Genomic DNA, 22417 nt, shown 5'->3' on the forward strand with positions numbered 1-22417 from the left:
AGATGACTTAGTCGGGGAGGGGAGAGGGGTGTTCGGGTGGCCGCAAGCAAACTCCGATAAGCCTGTGTCATATGTAAGCCCAGGGCGCGTATCCTGGATAGGAATGCATGCAAAAGGAGACGGCGTACAGGTATCGAGCACAGCCATGGGAAATGAAACACAGACGTCTTAAAACAGCTCTGATTTGGGGCTATTCTCTAGGGGAGGCGACAGCCAAAGGCGAAAGGGCCTACATTTATTTAACTCTACGCTAAAAAACCTTCTCGAAGGGAAAATGAACGCCAGCTCTTCACGTACCCTGTTTACAGTGAGGTGCTGCTCTCTCGCGTGCGCGCGCTCGTTTTTTAAATTTTTCTCTCTCTCTCCTTTTTTTTTTGTTTTTTTTTTGTTTTTTGGCAGGCCATTAGGTTTCCATGGTAACAAGCAAACTATTCATCTGAAACAAAACCAGCCACGACTTTGTGCTTTGACAAGGGTTTCTATAGCTCTTTTCCGAGAGTTCAACCAGACGACGCTTGGGTTCGTCACTGACCGCAAAAGCACCTGAAGGTGTCTTCCTCCCTTAGGCCAGATACCGTTCTCACGTGTGGGTCATATGAGTTACACTCCCGTGATGCCTTTTATGTCCCCAGTGCTTTTTTTTTTTATTTATTATTTTTTTTATTTATTTACGTATTTATTTAACGTTTGAGTCAGTCAGTGGAGGAATCTTTGGTAGTTTGTTTTTAAATGTCCGTTTTACAAAGACTCTTTCTTCGTGCCAGTGCCTGGTGGATCTGTTGTAGCCTCTGCCAGGATAAGGTCACCTCTGATGACTTAAGACAGACATGAGGATGATGACGGGGAGTAGTCGTATATGMGCTAATGTCCCAACAGCACCTGATCGTAAATCTACAAAAAGGGGGGGAAAAAGGTAGAATTACCGAGCTGCCCGGTCAGGCAAACGGCACCGCTACGAGGCCCAGAACGGAAGGGGTAACTTGGCTCCCGCAGCGGGGCGACCCCGGGGAGAGTGGCTGGGGCGCCCGTAACTTTGTCGTTAATATTGCCTTATCCACCCATCCATCTCAAGTCACCCGAAGAGCAATGGATACGCGGGACGCTGGTTCGCTAAGTCTACAAGAGGTTTAACTCTGAGTCCTTAGCACTTTCTGAAAAGTCAGGATAAGTCTGTCGCTACCAGCGCCAACGACCCATCGGGTCCTTGGGGCCCTCCTGCAGTTCAGGGGGTCCCTSGGGTGCAGGAACTCGGCCGATTCGGGCCGCCCGCCTGCAGCGCCGCTGCCTCTCGTGGGAGACGTCTGGCCGTGAGCCACCAAAAATCCCCCCAGAGCACAACGGCGCCCGCATCCCCACACGCCGCTGCCTCCAGATCTTGTTTCCGAGGCAAAGTTTTCAATTTAAAGCTCTCCAACTGAACCGAACGATATTTTGTTCTCTTTTCCGTTGGAGAAAATCCATTTTAGAGYGCGTCTCAAATTTAAAGCCATGAGAAACCATTTGCTCTTCTCGCCTTGGATGGAAGAGCCACTTACTGTTGGCCGGTTGGTCTGATTTCATACACTCTCCTTCCACGATCGATATGTCATCAATAGCAATATCGCCTTCTATGCCGGGACCGCGGATCCCTTCAAATATGAGCTGCGAAGAAATAAAGAAAAAGCCATTCACAAGGCAGGAAAAATACGACAAATGGAAAACACTCAGCTGCATTTTGCGCAGTTTAATCTACAGCGATGGGCGTGGAATAATTCAAAAACAATTTCTGTGATGCAGAAAAATGCAACTGAGTTCACACATACTGACAAGGCGAGTGCACGATATGTAYGAGCTAGGGAGACTTTTACACTTCAGAATTAGCTGAGAAACAGCAGTGCTGCTATTTGTGTGCAGGAACTGCTCCCGCTTCCGACGGCGAGCCGGAGACGGCCTCGGCAAAGCAGGCTGCGGTCGTGTGCCTCCGGTCAGCTCGGCTAATATGCTAGTTCTACCACATATATTTATAGAAATATGACATTCCTGCAACAAGGAGGGGGAAACAGCCTTCAGGACCAGCTCTTCCTGAGGCTCAGCCCAAGGAAAATGTTGGATTCTCTAAATTCAGGTTTCTGGCAGGACTACTGCAGCCCACGAGAAAAAGCAGGACTCTCCTGCTCTTGTATTGCCGTGTGTCTCCAGCCTCTTACCGCAAACAAACATCAAGTCTCCCAGTTCCCACCATGACGTTTTTGTTCCTTCCACAGTATCTTCGTGCCATGAAGGGGGCAGAGATACCCTAGAGGTTTTCCTTCTCATTTTAGCCTTGCTTCTCACATCAAGGATGTTTCAGTTAACTGGTGGGCCATGGACCAAGGGCAACGCTGTGCAAGAAGCTGGGGCACAAACATACCCCCAGAACCTCATCACCACTGCCAGACACCCGCTCCAGCAAAGGAAAAAGGGCTTCAACGCAGGGAAAGTTTTGATGAGACTAGTGGTGTTTTTCTCAGAAACTCCTGTCATGTGAAGAGAACGGCAGAGCTTAAAGAAGACCATCTAAGACCCAAGAACTGCGTCCACTTGAATGCGAACCACGTGCAAACACACTCACAGAGAAGCTGGCAAAAACGCCTAAGAAAAATGAGATTTCTGGTTCTCAGACATGCCCAAACCAGTCACTCCCACCCCGCCTCCCATCCTGTAGCCCTCACGTTTGCTATGTGGGCACTCCTCTGCACGTAGGTGATGGGCAAGGCCACCAAAAATGGGACCCAGCGGCGCCCGCTGGGCTCGCTGTGCTCTCGGCAGCCTGCGGAGCCCGGTCCCGAGATGCCTTGGCACGACCCCTGCCGCTGCGGGGATCGGTGACRCTGCCAACGTCCCCCCGGCTCCGCTCGGTGGCCCACCACCGTTTGGAGAAACTCTGATCTCCCATCAAGTAACAGCCCATGTTTATTAGAGGAGACTGTGATGTATTTTATGGAGCGAGGAGGGGTCAGGATAGGGATTTTATTCCTCTGCTAAATGGATGCCTATGATTTCAAGGGACTATTAATCATTTCCTGGCGAATACTCCTGGTCCGTGAGAGCCCAATTTCCCGCCTTGGGACAGGCAGGGGAGGACCAGCGGGATCCGCGCTTTCCCGCAGCCTGCGCTGGCGAGACCCACCTCCGCAGCGGGCACAGAAAAGAAGAGAAAACAGCCCTGGAGAGGGCATAAAAGCTGAACCCTGGAAAGCAAAATGCTGCCTGCATGGAGATGGGTGGCTTGCAGCAAGGTCAGCAGCAGTATTTGCCAGAACGCTCATTGTTAGCTATGGATTACTGTTGCACGAAAGAAAGTTATCCACTGTCCTTTCCCCAAACTGATGTGATCCTGTCCTGCCATTCTGCTGCCTTAATTAGCTTTGCAGAAGAGCAAACCCATTCTGTATTGCAGGAAATTTATTCACTAGCAAACTTCAAAGCCTTTCTAAAGAGATGAAGAGAATTATGTAAGGAATATATTTCCCAAGCAGCATCGTTTGCTCAGCTATCTCTCCAATCCCTTTGTCTTCTCGTTCCTTTGAAATGCTTTTGGTTAATTCAGATGACAAGTGTTTTAACTTTAATCTGCAACAATATATGCACGATATTCAATGAACTTTATAAAGGAATATTGTGGCACTAATGGAGAAACTAACTCTTGGAGGTAGTGTCAATTTGGAAAAAAAAAGAATTCCATATGGAACAAAATACTTAAATTACACTTTGTCATAAATTAAAGGCATTAGAGGGATGTGTGGGGCACTCTGACGGGCTCCCGCGTTGCCACTGATTTCATCAGGACGCAGATGCAGGCTGACTCTTTGGCAGCCTCCAACATCTCTTTGCACATCCATACAGTTCCATCAGAGTTGCTCCTTCAAAATTAATAACATTCATTATAATTATTTAATAAACACTCAGCACAGTGGAAGACGCCCCTGTAAATCGCAGAAGGGCTCAGCGCTGTCCGTGGCTCGGTCCAGCTGCARGAATCCACATCACACAACACGCCAAGGCACCAGACACCGAACCGTGCAGGCCGTCCTACCCTCTGCCTTGCGGAAGGGTGCACAGCCCAAAACCTTGCCCACGGACACATCTCGTTCTTTTACTGAACATATCCAGTAAGGGATTGACCCTGCAGCGGTACGTTGGCAATACCAAGGCATATATTTACAGTCTGATGGTTGTGTCCTAAGTCAGGCTGCAAGGGCGGCGTGGAGAGCACTAAATAAATGTGAAAGCCATGCATTTGGAGCAGGTGACTCCATCGCTGTCTCACCAAAGTGTGATACTGTGGGTTAATTACTATAACAAGGTGGATATTAGTGCAACAGGGAACAGTAATTGGGGAAACAGTAAGCTTTTCCATAATTTACCCTGTTGTCTGAAAACAATGTCTCAAGTAATTATCCCTCTTACATTTTTTCCATTCTATCTCTGATAATGGGAAGCATTCAGCTTGAAAGTCTCTTCTCTTCTCCCCCAAAGCACGGCTCGCCCTTTGTGCTTCTTGGCAGAAGGCAGATAACCAATCAACCGAGTGTGAAGTCAAATCTTTCCTGATAATGAAAAACACTCTTTCCAGACAAAAGGACTCTATACCAATACAATGGCCAGCATTTAATTAAAATCTGCATTTGGCAGTAGGCTTTATAGGTTTCAGAGATGGTTTGCTATTAGCCAGCTTGGCCACACGCTCAGAACAAATCACAGCAGATGAATATTGGCAGTGCATGAAGCACAGGCTAGTTTACAGTTCACAGTTATTTGCAGGAGGTGCCAGATGATCAGGATCTCCTATCAGTCTCTAGCTAAAGCTATTATCTGTATGCCTGMGATTTTACAAAGCTGTTGTTAGAAACACTGCATTTAGCTGGAGAATAGAAGGGCTTACAAATATACGAAAGGCCACTCTGCTCTCTTAAAAAGGGAAATGGAAATTTTTCCTTATAGTGCCTCCAGATTTATCCCGAGTGTCTCTGAGGGAATTCACCTTGTGCTGCTTCAGCATGGTTTCAGGTAGATTTTACCTTCCTGGACAGTTTCCCAATGAGAAGTAGAGATGTGCCTAACRAATGCCAGGCTGTCCCCATCGGCATACAGTGATGACAGGGCTGTATCTTTTAAGACATACCTTCCTGGCCTTCTCTTCTCCCGAGCCAACTACTACRGACTGGCTCTAGGCACCATTTCACTCCCTGTAAGAGGCTGAAGATCTCAGCCTGCTTCAAGTGGCCAGGAGAGAGCGATGGCAGCAGTAACAGTGACCACCATCCCATCGCCACCGTCAGAGGGGCCCTTTCAGAGATTTCATCTGAGAAGTCCAGGCGAGACTGGAATGAATATTCAGCCCCGTACTCGGAATGAAAATTACAGCCCTGGAAGAGGCTGAAGATCTCAGCCTCGTATCGTGGAGAAGATGTATCCAGCTCGAGCAGCAGTACTTGGCAGCAATTCAGTGGAGCTTCTGCTGACAGCTCCTGAGTTACAACTGCTCTACAGAGAACCTTATTCCCCGTTGTGTGTGTCCATCTTGGCCAGCTGTCTTTATTCTCCACTTACTAGAACTTACTACATTTTGTGGGCACACTTTCATTTATTTATGGACAAATCAGTCCCTCCCTGCAAAAAAATCTCTTTTGGCTTTGAGGAATTAAATGACTTGTGCTGATTAACCTGCCCTGAACCGCTGCAGGATTTTGTAAGCCAGCTGAGACTCGGGGAGAAAAAAATCCTAAGCCGAACAGAACAGCTGGCACCATTAACCTAAGATCAAAATCAAGTCACCTTAAAATCTTAAAGTCTACCTTCAGAGCTGCGAAAATGGATGCAATTCTGATAACGGAGATCTTCAGCAACCCTCACTTGGTAAGACTGAAGAACAAAACTCAAGATTGTCACACTGGCTGCAATTTGGTGGATCTCCTTCAATTTCTTCCAGTTTCAAACAACGGCAAGTTCCATCCCCCAGGGATGRCCTACCACAGCTGAAGATGGAGAAGATCACTTTTTACTTTCTCTTGTTCAGTGATGAATTTCTCCCAACTTCTGGCTACAGGGGCTGGTTGTGTGCGTGGACCCACASAGCGGAGAGGGCTCAAAAGCAGCCACAAGGAGACTTCAAGGAAACCGTAGCCGAAGGGGGCTGCAGTGCTCCTGCTCAAATTTGAGCTAAAATCCAGGACTTCACAGGTGCCAGCATGCAATGTATCACTTCCACATGCTCTTGTTTCTGTTTATTCTCCTTCTATTTAATAATACTTAATAAGTGAATGTCTTACTGAGATAGCTTTTTCAAGATGTTTTCTGATTCAAAGCACTGCAGTGCTCTCAGCTCTTCATGACAGAAGCTTTGTTATATATCACAGGGACTGGGAAGGCATAAAACAAATCCGGGCAGCGCTTACCCATACAAATTAACCTATAAAAGGTTTTAATTTCTGTGTCAGTGTACTGTTTTACTGCAAAGATTCACTTCGATTCGCTCTCCTTAAATTTAACTAGGAATTTTATATTCTTTCCTTTTTAGACTCCTAAATGGAAAATAAGGTTTGGTTGATGCGAGAACAGCTAAAAAAGTAATTTAAGGTTCCTACCACTCCGACATTTATTTTGTTATATTTGTGCAGACTTTCACGGCTTTGCATTTGTTTTATGCTGAGGCCTTTGAAAACAACAGTGTAAAAATGTGAAAAACGGGCAAAGAGAGGAGTTTCCATTTTGTGTACCAGCTAGTGGCACCAATGAATATGCTTTTAAAGAAATAGGAGGTAAGGYGCCCCTGTGCCAGGAACGGCCCAGTACCATTTCTTTTCCGAAAGCACAGTGAGGGCATAGTCCAAGGGTGATGTTCGGGCTCCGCCGCGGGAACCGGCTGCCCGGAGGCTCGGAGCAGGAGTTACTCGGAACAGGCGGGTTGTCCTGCTGGCTACCTCACCCTGGAGGAGTCCTTGCAATGCAGAGAGCCTGTTTTTACCGCTTCGTCCCGGCGGTGCTTTCCTCTCAGGGCTGAGGAGGTGCCCCCGGGCTTGTCCCGATCACCTTCCTCCCCTCRTCATCACCGCGATAGCTGGTGCCGAATCCTGCACGTCTTCTGCTCAGAGCTGCCTCCAAACTCCTCTTACTTCTGCCAAAGCCCACCACGAGTCTCCGTCATCTCTCGCAGACACAACTGCAATCACTTCCCTTCTGTCTCCCCATGTCTTCTCTCCATCTACCAGTCCGTTTGCTATTCAGGCACTAAATCATGCTTCTCTCCCTCACTGTTCAGACTTCTGGGATTTATCCTGGCTTGACCAGTACAAACTCACCCACCCTGATGGGCTCCTCGGTACTCAGGACCTGCTCTGACTGTATTTCAGCACTCTCATTCCCCTTCCTTGCAYTCTTCTTCCCAGTTCTGCCCCCCTCTGTTCAACTCCAACATCATGTCATGATAGACTTTGCGTATCCCTCTCCTATAATTTTCCTCTAATTTCCTCCTACACAATGCTTCTGTGATCACMTGTGCTCAATAATTTCTCTGCCATCACTGCACAAAAGAAAACCCATGGTTCAGGATCAGGAATTGCCCATAAGGTGAATCCCAAGCTACATGTATAAAATAGTTTTGACTTGCATTAATAGGACAGTTTTCCCCCAAAGCCGCTATCATCTCCTTTAGGAAACCTGGAYGTTACAAACAGGGGAGAGGAAAGCCCAGAGAAGAACACATTTTAGATCACAGCTTGTAACTTCATTCCTCAGCGAGGATATTCCCAGCCTTAAACAGGCGAGAGCTGCTCCTGTCGGCTGCCGTTCGGGGTCTGCTCCAGCTACACCCAGCTCACGGTGTGAATGAGAACTGCCCATAACAGTCTATCAGCGTCTCACTGTCAAATCAGGAGTGAAATGAGTGAAAACTTGTAAGAACTTGCATAAGCCTAGTGAACCAAGGCTGTAGCTTCGCCAGAGCAGGAATCCCACRCAGGCGATACCGCTTCTTTGCCACCTCTTAGCAAAGACTCAAAGATCATTCCTTTTCCTGTGGAGGAAGAGCCTATTTCAAGAAACTTCTAACACAAACATTATGCCATGTTTCCCAAATATATTTCACACGAAGTAATTTTATATCCCATTTGCTATTCTGAAACAAAAAATGTTTTACATAAGCTAATGGCATCTTCCGAAAACTGAAAGACAGTTGACTCTTCTAGCAAATACTGGTGCCCTGCCATTAAAGCGTGCGTTATTAAGCTCTCCAGTGCACACCTATTTACAACACTGAGAGCAATTATCTGTCCATAAAGCAGCCTGCAGAGCTGAAATGCAGCTGTGAAATTCTGTATCAAAAAGAAAGGAATGTAAACAGGCCACATGCAYGATGTTCTTCTCCGCAAAAAAAATAAATACCCTGTTTCTGGTGTCTGTGTACTGTGAATCTGTCACTCTGCTGCGAAACCCACCAACAGCAATGCAGCTAGTTCCTTACCTGAAATGAAGTTGGGGGATTTATATTAACCCGGGCTTGATTCCAGTGTTGTCCCTTATTTCCACTTGAAGACCATAAYGGATTTTCTATTGTAGTCTGACCTTTTAAGCGCAGGTAGACATTCAAGCTTCCTAGAAGAAACATTGAGAACTTGAATTGGTTGGGCTCCTTGACGAAACAAAAACGCAGAGCTGGCTAAAGCGAGAGTCTCGAGTGGGCTCTGCCCCGTGCCACCTCCTAGGCTGACACCAACGTTTGCAACGTAACTCTCAGGCTCTTGGCCACCGTTGGGGCTTCTCGCCCCGCTTCCCGCTTCGCACGGGTCTCTGTTAGTCTGAGGAGTGTGTGCAGAGTTGCTTGGCACGTATTCAGAGACTTTTAAGCTTGGGAAAACCATAAACTGGCGAAGCACGCTCATAGGAAGTAAAGACACAGGAATACACTGAATGCCCCGGGAGGTGTCCTCCCTTTGCACGGGTAGCGGAGTCACACGCGTCGCTCCCAACTGCCCAGGAAAGACAAAAGACTTTCCAGGGAGAGAAGGGGAAAAAGACTTCTGGTGCAGGACTTTAATTTAGCGCAAACAAGGCATTTACCATCTCCCCGCCCAAGGATTAATACGCAGCTCTGTTACCTAATGCTTATCTCTCACTTACAGCCTGTCCAGCTTCTTGTTGAGCCGGTGCATGGTTTAACTAACAGGATGCCGCGGATCCTGGCAAAACTCCTGTCTCCGAGGTAGCTGGGCTGCCCTTACTTCTCTAAAGAGTGTTGGGGTTTCTGGGAAGCCACATGGCTTTTAGAGCAAGGGATCAGAGAGCACAGCGTGCGGGAGGATGAGCAAATTCACCTTTTGGGTAGGAAGATGCACCACCCCAGGCCCTCTCACCATTGCCGGGTGTCCTGGCAGCGTCCTACGAGCTGGGGAGAGGCCAGGAAAGGCTCTGGGTCATTTGGTAATTCACAAAGCGTTAAGTTYGGAGGCTTTGTTCCCTCTTGCTCACCACTGCGCTTGCACATGTGTAGGGCAGYGCTGTCTCTTTGTACTATGCAAACCGTGACATTTGCCTTAATTTGAGGAAGTTCACACTATCAACTTCACACAAGACCACTTTCTTTTAGGATGGTAGGAATGGCAGCTGGAAAGCCATAAGTAAAGCTTTCCCCTTRGAGCGGTAATGATCCCTTTTTGTCCTGAGCAAAGGGTGCAAAATACAAGTTATATTTGCAACGAAACCTCTCCGATCTGAAGCAGCTGCAGAGTGACTCAGCTCCTGCTAATRAAAAGTTCTTATTTCTAGCAATAGCAAAAGTCAGTGCCTTGAAAAACATAAAGCTAAGTGTGTAATGGAGCAGCAAATACTCTCATCATGGCTCTTTCACCAGGGTGCCCACAATGAGGCTATACATCTTCTTCAAAGCAGGTGGGGGAGCCGCGCTCGCCCGAGTGACGGGCAGGATTGTGTCTCCCACCTGCCTCCTACTGCAGCGCTTTGTTTTCCAAATGCAGGGGCAGGTGAAGGAGCAGCACAAAGGAGACACGGCTCCTAGCAAGAATAGCCTGTCTCTGCCTACACGCGCACCGCTTTCACCCGTTGCTGAAGGCTGGTACAGCCCATGACGCGGGGACGTTTGAAATAACGAAGCAATTTAGACCTGAAAAGCTGGTAATTCTGTCGCTGCTGCAATCTGTCAGCGCAATTCTGTCATTACAAAGATTTAAGATTGTCCATAGGAGAGTCAGCCTCCCTGCGTCACATCGTTTCTTCCCATTAGGAGCAGGATGATAGCGTGAGCCAGCTTACGGCAAATACGAAGTAGTCATTCCCGTACCCATCGCTCAGGCGCTGCCTAGCGAGCTGATTAGTATGTCCGCACCTGCCCGGCCTCGCTTCCCGCTATGCGCACACACCTGCCCGAAACAGCTCAAAATTCATCTAACGACACCGGCGACAAATGCCTATCCTTGGGACCGAACGTGGTCTGCCCCTCGGTCCGAGGAAACGTTGCATGAGTTGCAAAACTCACGTGGYGGGGGAGGCTGGGGCGGCTCCGTGGTCCGCGCTGAGCCACGCGCTGAAAGAGCTCGTCTGYGGACTTAAAACCACTCTGATCTCTGTACGCAACGGGACTCTCGAAACACCAGGGGATGGGAATGACAACTGTCAACTGAAAAAAAGAGCTGCYCCTCTGGCAGTTTCCTGCCAAGCGAATCCAGGGTGCTTGGAGACCTCGATGCCCGGCGGCACCGCGGGGCGGTTTGGGCACTCGTCACCGCCGGAACCGCTTTCACCGTGCGAGCTGATAGCCTGTGCTGCTTTGCTTTTTGTTTTGCGATRGCTCTCTAATGATAAAGAAGAAATATTGTCCTTGAAGAGGCAATTAGAAATGCTCCATTTCGGGGCACAGATTGAAAAATCCGAAATATAGATTGTTTCACAAGACGGTGGTGGCCATAACGGACCRGCGAGCTCCTCCTGCCTCAGTCCAGAGACACGGGAACGACAGTGGCTCTTCATCCTCTTGTCCCTCAACAAACGGCTTGTTGGCTGCTGCAAATCAAGTAGCTTCTATTTCTCTTACGCTTTGGGGATAATCGACCTTGTCCTTTTGAAGGATGCGGAGGGAAGCACACRCGCTTCCTTTGCAGTCGGCATTCCCAGAATCACCCCTGCGCGACCTGGCAGGAATTGAAGCCTGACTTGTAACTAAGAGCCACCTATTTCAGGTAAAGAAACGCACGCTGTCTTTGGGAATCGAAGTGCCATGCCACAGGATGGAGGTCCCCGTTTCTCTCTTCAGAGCTGTGCTGGCTCTCGAGTACCTCCCCTTTTCACTACAGAAATTTTTGGCCTCTCTGCCGGAGGCACCRAAGACCTGAACAGCAGGCACAAAAGCTGAGCTGGATAAACTGGGAGATTGCTTTTTTTCAATATAGTCCAACTACCATACTTTCAAACATGTCAGCAGAGTCACTCATTTGTGGGGGAGACAAAGTACTATTCCCCTGAGACATGGGAATAATAACCCTAAAACTGTGTGGAAGCCTTACAGATATTGATAACTAGGGAAAATAAAGAAACRCAATGGAAACGCTGACTTGTACCACCAAAGTCTGCTGAACAAYGTTACAGCGTTACGGATGGAAAATCAAAGATTAATGACCATGAATCTTCTCTGACACTTGATTCCCAGGTCCAAGGAAAGAACAGGCTGGAATTTATTTAAGCCAAATCCCCCTTCAAGACACTTCTGATTTTCACTCATGCTGGATCAAGAACCAGGAGCTCACGGTTATTCAAAACCRGTAGCCTTTAGCACAGAGATCATACGTGAGGGCTCAGCTGATAGCTCCTAYGCTGCTCTTGTGAAGAAACCCATGAGCTTGCAGTGCATATTACAGCCTCTATAGGACCCTGGACTGGCAGCGCACATTTCCACGTGGGGATAAGATGTACCTTCTAYATGTTGGTTGCAAATTCCAAAACAGCAGTGCAGGGTCAAAGCTTCTAACAGTTCATGCTAAAAGAGTCAATCAGTTTTAGCAATGAGATCTAGAATTATTCACAGGGGATTCATTTTTACTAAAATGGAACTCTTCTGAAAAAAGTATTATCAATTAAATATTTCATACAGAATCATGGAAGCACTGAGGTTGGCAGGGACCTCTGGAKACCATCTAGTCCAACCCCCCTTGATAAAAGCAGGGTCACCTACACCAGCTTGCTCAGGGCTGTCCTAATGCAGTCCAGGATGCTGTTGGCTTTCTTTGCCATGAGGGCACATTGCTGGCTCATGGTCAACTTGCTGTGCACCAGGACCTCCAGGTCCTTTGAACATTTGGAAATTACAAATTTCCAAACTCAAAGTTATGGAAAACATATCTCATAGAATCATAGGGTGGTGTCAGTTGGAGGGAGCCTCTGGAGAGCCTTTCTTTTTCTTCCAGCTCAAGGCAGTGCAGTCTTGTTCGTYTGGAATAAGATTTTAGTCTCTCCTGCCAAGGTGATGCAGAATAGTGAGAGAATTTATAGAAGAAATATATGAAGCTATGAAGTATATTCCTTAAGCTACTTACAAATATTTTGTGCTACAAACCATTTCTTGGGTAGAAATTATTTCTGTGGTCTGAAGGGAAGCACAAGATGTCAGCTTCTGAGGTGTTTAATTAGATTGAAATARTTTTCAGCTTTAAAGTAGCTGTTCAAAATGTGATCGAAATCATCAGTAGAACAAACTTTTGCCAGAATGAAAAGATAAGATTTTTAGCTATTTAACTTCCAGCAGCAGAAGTATTAAAAGAAGAAGAACTTCAAACAATGTGCTCTTATGTAAAATGCATCCCTCAAACCAGGGTTATCAAGCATACACCATCTGAAACACTGCGTAATGATTAGGTTTGATTCGTCTGGGCAAATCATTGTGTTATAATAACCCCTTTCCTAGACCAAAGTAATTGCTAAGATCACAAATGTTCAAAAACTCATTCGAGTAGTTACCTCATCAATAGGACTATTCGCACAATAACCATGTGCTTAAATCATTAAAGTTTTAGAATATCATCATGCATTAGGYATTTCTTTTCTCTTCTTTTTTATTATCCTGATGTGAACAATTTAGTCATGATAGATTTTATATCTGGGGAATCAAACAATATATATTTTTTCATTTCATAATTTACTTCCTGAATGCATGTTGCATTCTCATGTGCTTCATAACGTTTTGTCACTATGAGGAATTAAAATGTTGAATTTAGTAGACGTCCATGTACATGCATTCAAGCACATGGCTGATGCTATTAATTTACTATTTTTCTTGCAGTCGTCTCTTTAAGGACATGGAATAAGTAATTTTGTAGAAAGCTATTCAAAAGTAGATCACTTTGAACATTAGCTAAACTGACTGTAACTATATTTTTAATGTTCAAGAGCACAAGTAAAATGGAGCAATTTCTGGTTTTGACAACCCGGTGTCCATGTTGTGCACAGACAAATCCTGTATAACTGTGACCGCTAATCATTATTGTAACCATCTTCATCTGTGCGTCAGCTTCTTCATCAGAAGGCATTATACTACATGTCAGTCCAAGAAATTACACAAAAACAGACAAGGGCAATCTCAGCAAAGACCCTAAGGACACAGACTTCCTGAAAGGGTAGCTCAGGAGAAAAAAACACATTGGACAGATCAGAGAGATCACTCTTCTGTGCACAGACTTCAGCCTCAGTGGCTGTCGGTCTTACCCCAACCCTACTGTATCCTAGAAAAACGCTTTGCTCCTTAATGTTTTTAACTTTACTCTTCACTGTCATATACCAGAAGTATTCTTACAGGCTTTTTCTTTCTTTTTTTTCCCCACTAAATATGACATGGTCTCATCACTTCTTTCCAATAAGTAAGTTGTAGCAAGAACTTGCTACAACTGAGAGTGAGAAAAATTTAGACCTGGGGCTGTGTTAAAGTGCTCAGTAGTGCAGGGACAACTAACAAAACTAACCGAAATTTGAATGTATATGTTGAAAGAGCTATGACTAAAARTGGACCTACAGATACACCTACTCCTACCGCTTTTGAGCAAATCGTTCATTATTTTTATGAAGGAACTGAGTGCTGCTCCACAGCACACCGTGTGCGCCGTTACAACTACCAGCTGAAGAGAACTGCTCCTGCTAATTGCTTGACCCTGCCTCTAGCGAGGGGGGACTCAAAACACTGTGTTAGTACCAGGCAAAGTCCCTGCAAATATCATCTTTTTGTTTTCACGCTTGAAAGTTCCCTTGCTCAAAACCTCGTTCCAACATACACACTCTAACAGCAAAAGGTGTTCCTGCTAGGGTGCTGTTTAGTGAAAAAAAGTAGTTTTACAGCAATTAGGAYGCTATCAGGCACCTCTCTGGCCAGACTTCGTTGCAACTGGCCTTTGCAGGCTTTGGTAGTCCTCCTGTGTTTTTCTTATTATAACTGGATATTTCTCCTGCTATTTCTCCCAAAGTGAAATGACAAGGTCTTTGGCTTTCTCTCACCTATGTGCTGTCCATACATGTGATAGTAGAAGCTAAAACAATAGGCTGTGTTCGTAGCTCCGTAAGGATTTTTTGGAGCGACACTGAAAACAGGACTAACAAGTCTGGCCTTTTCTCCTTCCAGCCTGGGGCGTGACGTTTCGATGTACATGTAGAAACCTAGGGGAAGCCCAAAAGAAAATTGTTAAGTTGCAGTCTTCAAAACCCAACACGCACACATGCAGAAAGACACCAGGGCTCCTAAGTATCTGCATTTATTTTTCACATTCATCTGACATCACCATGGTTTCTGGGACATGTTTGTCCTGCATTATGCCCATGTATTTTCCACAGCTGCTTCAAAGACATATTTTCTATCAAGAGTAAAATCAGGGCTAGCAGGTTAGTACTCATAAAGAACTTCAAATCAATGTAATATTGCATATGCACAAGAAAAGAAAAATTCTTTATTACTGGCTTCAGACTTCAGTCTCAAGGTTGCAATTTTTGCAATTTGTTTCTATAAACAGTGAGAGGGGGAGGACTTCTAAAATAAAGAARAAATATCTTGATGGAAATCTTTCAAGGAACATATTCAACTACCCATATCAATCACAGCTCAAAAACTCATTTTCAATGAAACGTTCATTTATTCTGATCCCGGACTGTGCCAACAACAGAAATAGTGTTTAATTAATCCAACCATGCAAATACAATGCAGTATGATTTTTTTCCTCTTTGGTAGTGCAGGCAGGGACATACAATAAAATAGCATGAGTTACTGCAGTACTTGCTAAATTCAGCACAATATGTCTGACTCTTCAAATGCAAACATATACTGCAGCCAGGATGGCATGCTTCTGTTAACTGGGATAGCAGATTGAAAATTACACATTTTAGGAGTACCCAAAGTAAAAATGGGGCAAAAAAAATCTCATTTTGACAGTCTGAGAGGCCAAGTTAGAATTTAAATGGAATAAAATAGAAGAATATTTCAAGATGTGCTAGACTGTTTCCCCACAAGATGGTAATGTGCAAGCAACCACCTTCCAAATGGCACAACAGAAACAATACAAGATGGTTAATGGCACAGTTAGGGGATGCTCCTTCGGGACCAGCCACACTCCTCAGCACTGGCAATTTTTTTTAAGAAGTCCTTCAAGTATGATCATCCTTAGTGCGATTAGGAAGCATTCAAAAAACAATGTAGCTGGCTGGGATTCACTATTCTGGACKGGGTCCTCAACCCAGTGGAGACCCTGAGCCTAGAGCGACGGAGRCTCAGGATCGCACCGCTAACGCTTACCTTCCTTGGAGCCAGTTCGGTCTGCATTGGGCCCAGTGTTCGGGGTATATTTTGTGTCTCTAGTGGCAGTGCTTTGTTTTGTCCAGTCAAAATTGTCCGTATCATCTTGAGTGAACAGGCAAATGTTACCATCCTCAAATCCACAGTGGAACTCTCCTGCCAACATGGTAAATTATCATAAATGCAGTGACTGAAACTATTCTATTATTTGTCAAAGTACTTGTCAATTATAATGAATGTATTGCAGGATGATGCCCATTAACAGCACGGGAAAATATATGGTACATTTATTTTACATCAGTCTCTAACACTAAGTGCATGTTTTCTTTTACAGTGAATAAAAAAATTCATAGTCATCACATAGTCATTCACAATAAAAAAAAAATTTCATAGTCATCAATCTGTGTTGGTGTTACTTGAAATTAGATTAAAATCTTATAGCATAGATCCTCCTCACATAGTTGGATTTATACAACAATCTCTCTTAAAGTCACTGTCTTTTCTTACCCAGCCAGCATTTCTAAGTTGAGAAGAACAGGCAGCCTACTGATAAAATAAGAACTATGGGGAAAAGGGTAAGAACTATGGGAAAAAAAGATAAGAACTGGGTCCTTTTGGTTTAGGGAGAAGAACATCAGAGAAAAGAGGATAGCAACTTTTGCAAAAGAAAACATTGTTCCCAAGTGATATCTCCCAAACCATGCTCAGTTTTCACTAGGGATGAGAAAGCAAATAATAGTGACTAAAATTACAACAAGGCAGATTTCAGGTAGAAATGAAGAAAAGCTTTCTAAAAATCAGGAAAGTGAAGCACCAGAGTGGACTGCCCAGGAAGAGCGTGGGGTTCCCATTGTTGGATAATTATAAGAACCAGTTAAACAAATACTTGTGAGGAAGGTGTAAGTCTGGCTGAACCTATACGGGCAGGACAGTTGACTATCATCTCCTGAAAACATCTCCTAGTCTTTTTGCTAAGATTTCTGCTATGCCCTTGAGGTCAAGCAAGAAAAGCTTAGGCCTGGAGAATAAAAAGGCTGAGAAGCCAGGACGGGATTACGAGGAGCCTCTCTGGTGTTAAACCAGAGCTCGGTTGGTCACAAGTCAACTGACCTTACTTGCCAGGCTATGACGGGATGAGAAACTATAYTGTCAGGCCTTTAGGAACCAGAACAAACCAGGACTCCAAGGTTCAGTTTTCATCTCAGAACAGAATAAGGCCCCACGTAGTAAAATGTGCCAAAGCTTAATTTTATGCACACGAACAGTTCCTGCTGAGTTTACTCGTCCAACAAAGTCAATTGATTTATCCGAGAAAACAAGCGAATCTCTGTTCTCCAGGGAGAATACAGCTGTCCGCACACTGTGCRTCAGGCACAGCCTTCTGTGCAGGGGTACAATTTATATTCATTGTTATGAGAAACTCTAACACCCRGCGCCATGGGATTATTCATCAGTGTTAAATTGAGAAGGTATATAAATGTTTGCAGGTTTAGGGTTCCAGTGAACTATAAATCCACTTAAGCCACTGGAGCTTCACTCTAAATCAGCGAAGACACAGGGACCKGGAGCTTAGCATAGGTGCGTATTGCTAAGCATGGATGCTGGTCTGAAGCTTATTCAAAATCTTATAATACTGCAGAGTGGAAGAAGCAGGCTTGAAATTCAACCCAAACCACAAGGTGCGTTAGGAGTGCTTGCCAAGGCTTCTTCATTCTGCTTCTGGCTGTGCAACGACAGCTACGCAAACTGGATCCACTCCCCAACAGTTAGCGTAAAATACTATTTTATAAAACTAGGTTACCACAAAAATGCAATCCACAGACACTACCTTGCCTACTAGCACCTCAAGCAGATTAATCTAATTTCTCAATAAATTAATTGACTTTATTAGATCAGCCAAGAGCATTATTTTCCAAAGGAAAATTCCTTAACTGGCAAGCATGACTGATAGCCATCAAGATGATGAGGAGCCAATTTCAGGACGTTGTACCTTGATCTGATTCTGAAAGCAACATCTTTGAAATCTAGCATTACAAAGAAGTGGCAATGCACAAAATCATTAAATACAGGAGCACCATCATAAACGTTGCAGAGAAGAAATACAAATAGAGGTCTGATTGCAGTTCTTCCTAAGAGACAAGAGAATGAAAAAACAAGGCCATCAGGAATACACGTGCTGTGGATGGCATCCAAAATCCCTCAAGARTGAAGCCTGTGAATGGATGCAGATTAATGGATGCACCTCCATCTTCATTCCCCAAATCAGGAAGAAAGCGTAAAGACCCTGACAAAGCCCTTGAAGGACACAAGGATGCAAATGAAGCACTCTGAACAAAGTGCCAGATGTGCCTCTCATCTCCAAGAATATCTTTTCCATGATTCAAGCTCAAAGCTGGTTTGGTTTATTCTTGGTTTATTTGGTTTATTTGGTTTATTTATATTCTGTGTGTTGGGCTTCTCCCTCCACCCACGCAAGCCTGTCCCATAGCAAGGAAGAGGCTTCACAGCCAAGGAATACGCAGCTCTCCTGCAAATATGCCCAGACACTTTCACATCCTATTTATACTTTTGGCCTCCATATTTCTCGGGGGAAATGAGGTCCACGCTTCTCGTATGTACTTCATGAAGAAACAGTTTTCTTTTTGTTTTAAAGCTGTGGACGAGATCCTGACCAGGATAGGAGGTATCAAAATAACACAAGAAATGAGAATGTAAACCTCACGCAAGGATAAAGGAATTTGGAAAATTTCATAAACTGCCTTTTCCTTTAAGATTTTTAGCGTACCTCGGAGCTTCACWTACAGTTCCTATTCAATACTTCAATACTTCTTGTTAATACTAAATTTAAATATTTAACTTTTCACTTATGTAGCTAATCCCATGGCTAAACCATAGCTTCACCCATACGTTTGCTTTCACTATCCCATTAACTAAGCTGCTGTCCCCACAGAAATGGAGGTTATTTTTATGAACGTTAGTATTTTCCCTTAAATGAACTGTTTGAGGTACTGGGGAAGGAAGATGACCTGGAGCTATAATTTTTCCTTCCTCCATCTACTGTTGCGTTAGCACCTTGGCAGAACAAGAGGAATTACACCCTTCAGCCATCAATACAGCTTGCACATAAAACTAAGGTGGACTCACGCAGTCCACGGGCCACACCAGGTGAAAAAAGTGAAATACTTATCATTTACTTTTTTAACTGTGAAGGACAACTGGTGCAGACATAGTTCTTCACATGAATAAAGCTAGAAAGATAAAAAAAAAAAAAAAGACTTACGTAGGTGCGGGTTTACTGGAGCTGGAAGATAGAGCAAAAATAAAATTAGCACAAAGGGGAAATTCTAATTCACCCGTACTCAGACTATCCCTCTCCCATCCATGCCATGTATGCTCCACCACTAGCACCCTCAGCTTGCAGAACCATGACTGAGCATCAAACCTAGATTATCGCTACAGATATTTTAAGGAAGAGAAGAGTATTGCACAGCAAACCTGCAGGGTGGTGCCTTTGTACAGGAATCCACCCCAAAATAGGGAAAGGATGATTTAATCAGAACCTGAGGTTCTGCATCAGACCTTGCTCATCACTTCACATTGGATTTTAGCAGTGTTCATGAATATTTAACATAATGAATTACCCTTYTATTAAATAAATAGTACTATTCTTCTATATAAGATGTCTGTATATACATGAGTCAAAAAAACAGAGAGCGCCTGCGTAATTCTCAAAAAAGCCAATTTTCTTTTTAAACAGCAGCAGRAAAAAAAAAAAAAAGCACAGCAAGTCTGTGGAAAGAAGTTTGATCCCATTTGCCCAAGAAAGACAACCAAGAAAAAACAAACTTGCACTCTTAGTTCATAGACCCTTGGCAAAACCGCAAAAAACCAAATTCTGTAATCCTTTAATATTGAAGCTCACCTAATACTTTAAAAGTCAGAGGATGAAACCRGATGAAAGTCAAACCTTGATCATGCCTACAGATATTCTAACAACGAGAAGGACCACCAAGGTTTAGGTCCAGGCTGAATATTTACCCTGCCAATAGGCCCAGACTAGCCTGTACAATACTAAACGTTTGAAATCAGGTTTGGATGAGAACTGAAAGTCGACAGTCCTGTGCCACCTCTCTGCAGAAGGGCGAATTTCAGGACGGGTGATTTAGGAAAAAGGKCTCTTCTGCTATAAGCACTTACTCATGTGACAAGTGGACGGATGGTCAACACACAGTTGGAATTGCATGTAACTAATAGAAAATTTGAAATCAATTTCTGTCGCCAAATAATGTGAGCATCTGGTGATGCTGGATTCAGTACAAGTGTTGCTCCGTGTCGCCGTTCACGTGCCTTGTTTMCGGACGCGACCTCTTGGTTCCTGACCCCTGCTCATAGACTCAGCTTAGCAGTAGAGTCAACCTGAAGTTTTCAAAACAGCTCTAATTTAGCAGCTCTGACATTTTATCTTGCCTTCTCTAAAACAAATGAATAGTAATTTGCCCCAGTGCAATTTTCTTAGGAAAATTAGTCATTACATTATATTAGATAACCTCAGAGCTTTTACCAGAAAATTACCTTTCATTCTCCAAGAAACATTCATTTTGTGGGCTTCTTGAGTGATTGAACTTGGAATTAGCTGAAATTGCTGGAAACTACATTTACTGGTGCTTGCTTTGTAACTGTACGTAGGGGCTCTTACAGAAACTGTCACCAGTGGGTAACCTTGAGTCACGCTACTCGGATTGCTCACAGCGGAGCAAAAAAGGCACCTGCCAAACTAGCGTCAGTTCACGCTGATTGACAAAAGCAGAACAACAAATTAAAGCCCAGTTAGGCTGAAGATATCTAACATCATAAACCGGCAAAAAAACAAAAAACAAAAAACCCCAGCAAAACAAAAACCCCAAAGCCCCCTCTTCTAATTTATAGAGCAGGGTGCTGTAAGGGAAGGCATAATTGCTCTCAGCCTCATTTCTGGAAGGTAAGGTTGCTGTGAGTGCGCGGGAGTTTTTAAGGACAATTAGCCACAAAGGGAAATAAAGGGATGACTTAGGGATTAAACTCCCGAGGCTGAGTTTGGACTGCCTAGAAAATCTTTGCACCCGAGAGAGTTATCGCTGGTCTGCTCAGCTGATCCCTGCTTGCGTTGGGGCGAATGTTTTAGTGGGGATGACTTTCAAGAGCAGAACCGAGCGTCATGGAACGCTTGAGCTTGGTTAGAGCCACGACGTTTGATCCCTTAAGCTCCCTGCCCTTCCTCCAACCAGGAGGGAATCAAACCTGATGGAATTCCAGTCTGCTGGTGATTTTACTTTGCGGTTGATCTGTGTTCCTCTAGGATATAACACACAAATGCGGCCAGAATGCTTTTTCCTTAATGCTTGCCCTTCTGTTAGTGTATTACATACACTGAACTTAATGCATAAAGACGGTTGCATTTCCCACGGATCCTTCCTAACACAGACCCTTGCTCAGCTAACAAGGAAGGCCACCTTCACCGAACGCGCTATGCCCCCCTCATTAAAAACAGCTGCAAACCAAGCTTTAGTAACTATGAAAAACGTAACACTAAGGTAAGTAGAAGCACGCTGCTATGTTTTTTACCACTGGAAACTGGTAATTATTGGCAATTCCAGCAAGAACCTAGAAGCTTCACTCAAGATGAGGTTCCGTAACTCTAAGCACTTGGTCTGTAGAGCAAAAAGCCATCGGCGCTGTCGACATCGGTACTCAGCCCGGGCAAGGTCTTCTTCCTCCCACAATGGCAATTAACTTAACGCCCCGTTTAGAAAACGGCCTGTTACACACTGGAAACTTCGGTCTGCCTAACTTCCAAATCCTATCATTTATGTCCTATTTGGTGCCAATTCTATTCTTCTGGGGCCCAATCCCACTGCTGGCTGAATGTAGTCCCTGGGTCTCACCCACGTGCGCTATCTAGGCCTATAATGGTTATATGCTCTTCTCCACATAAGCTGGGAAGTTTCTAAACCTTTTGCTCTTTACTGTATGGAAATAGGCAGCTCAACTACAAAGTACTTGGCCAGTGTCCTCTGCCCACCGCTGCCACAAGGGCTGGTTCTCTATCCTCAAAAGTAGCACTCCTGGGGGCTTTTTTTCAGAGAAGGGACCTTCACTTGCTTCTTTAATCATTGATTAACTCTAAAAATATTTAAACATAAGTGCATATATAAAACAGCGAGTGCTGAAGCTTTAACTGGAGCAGTTGGAGGATTTTACAGCCAGTTCATATCAGATAGAGTGACACAGATTTATGTAAAGTGATGGAGATTATATTTGAACTGTTACTGCAAGACAGATCTGTGCTGTACTGGCCGACAAAACAGGCATTAGTGTTCCTTAAACTGCCCCAATTGTAAGTGCTTGGCAGAGTAACATATGCCACGACTAAAGAATTTGTCAAGCGCTGTCTGGCTCTAATTATCGGTGTCGCTCCTCCTGCAATGACTGCTCTTCTCTCCGGCCTATCTCTGCGCAGAGGAGAGAATAATTCATGGAAAGTAAGCATTTCCACTCCGAAATGCTTGCGCCACGCGTGAGCGTTTGATCCGCAGGACTGGATTTTGGCGTGTTTTTCTTTTGCATTTCCAGCTCCAGCTTGGGAAGGCAGGG

General features: G+C 44.6%; 1 protein-coding gene across 1 annotated transcript in view; it reads right to left on the bottom strand.

The window, feature by feature from the left end:
• Positions 1 to 802: 802 nt before the first annotated feature.
• The window catches only part of MDGA2 (MAM domain containing glycosylphosphatidylinositol anchor 2), a 232614-nt gene continuing 210999 nt past the window's right edge, over positions 803 to 22417 (bottom strand). The window contains exons 12-17 of the mRNA XM_026056066.1: positions 19068 to 19088; positions 15788 to 15943; positions 14503 to 14661; positions 8480 to 8610; positions 1536 to 1641; positions 803 to 891 (exon numbers count right to left, since the gene is read on the bottom strand). Of these exons, the coding sequence (XP_025911851.1) occupies positions 803 to 891; positions 1536 to 1641; positions 8480 to 8610; positions 14503 to 14661; positions 15788 to 15943; positions 19068 to 19088 (662 nt within the window). The remainder of the gene's footprint in view (positions 892 to 1535; positions 1642 to 8479; positions 8611 to 14502; positions 14662 to 15787; positions 15944 to 19067; positions 19089 to 22417) is intronic.

This window comes from Apteryx rowi, unplaced genomic scaffold (genome assembly GCF_003343035.1).
Source record: "Apteryx rowi isolate R43461 unplaced genomic scaffold, aptRow1 scaffold_13, whole genome shotgun sequence".
NCBI classification, from domain to species: domain Eukaryota; kingdom Metazoa; phylum Chordata; class Aves; order Apterygiformes; family Apterygidae; genus Apteryx; species Apteryx rowi.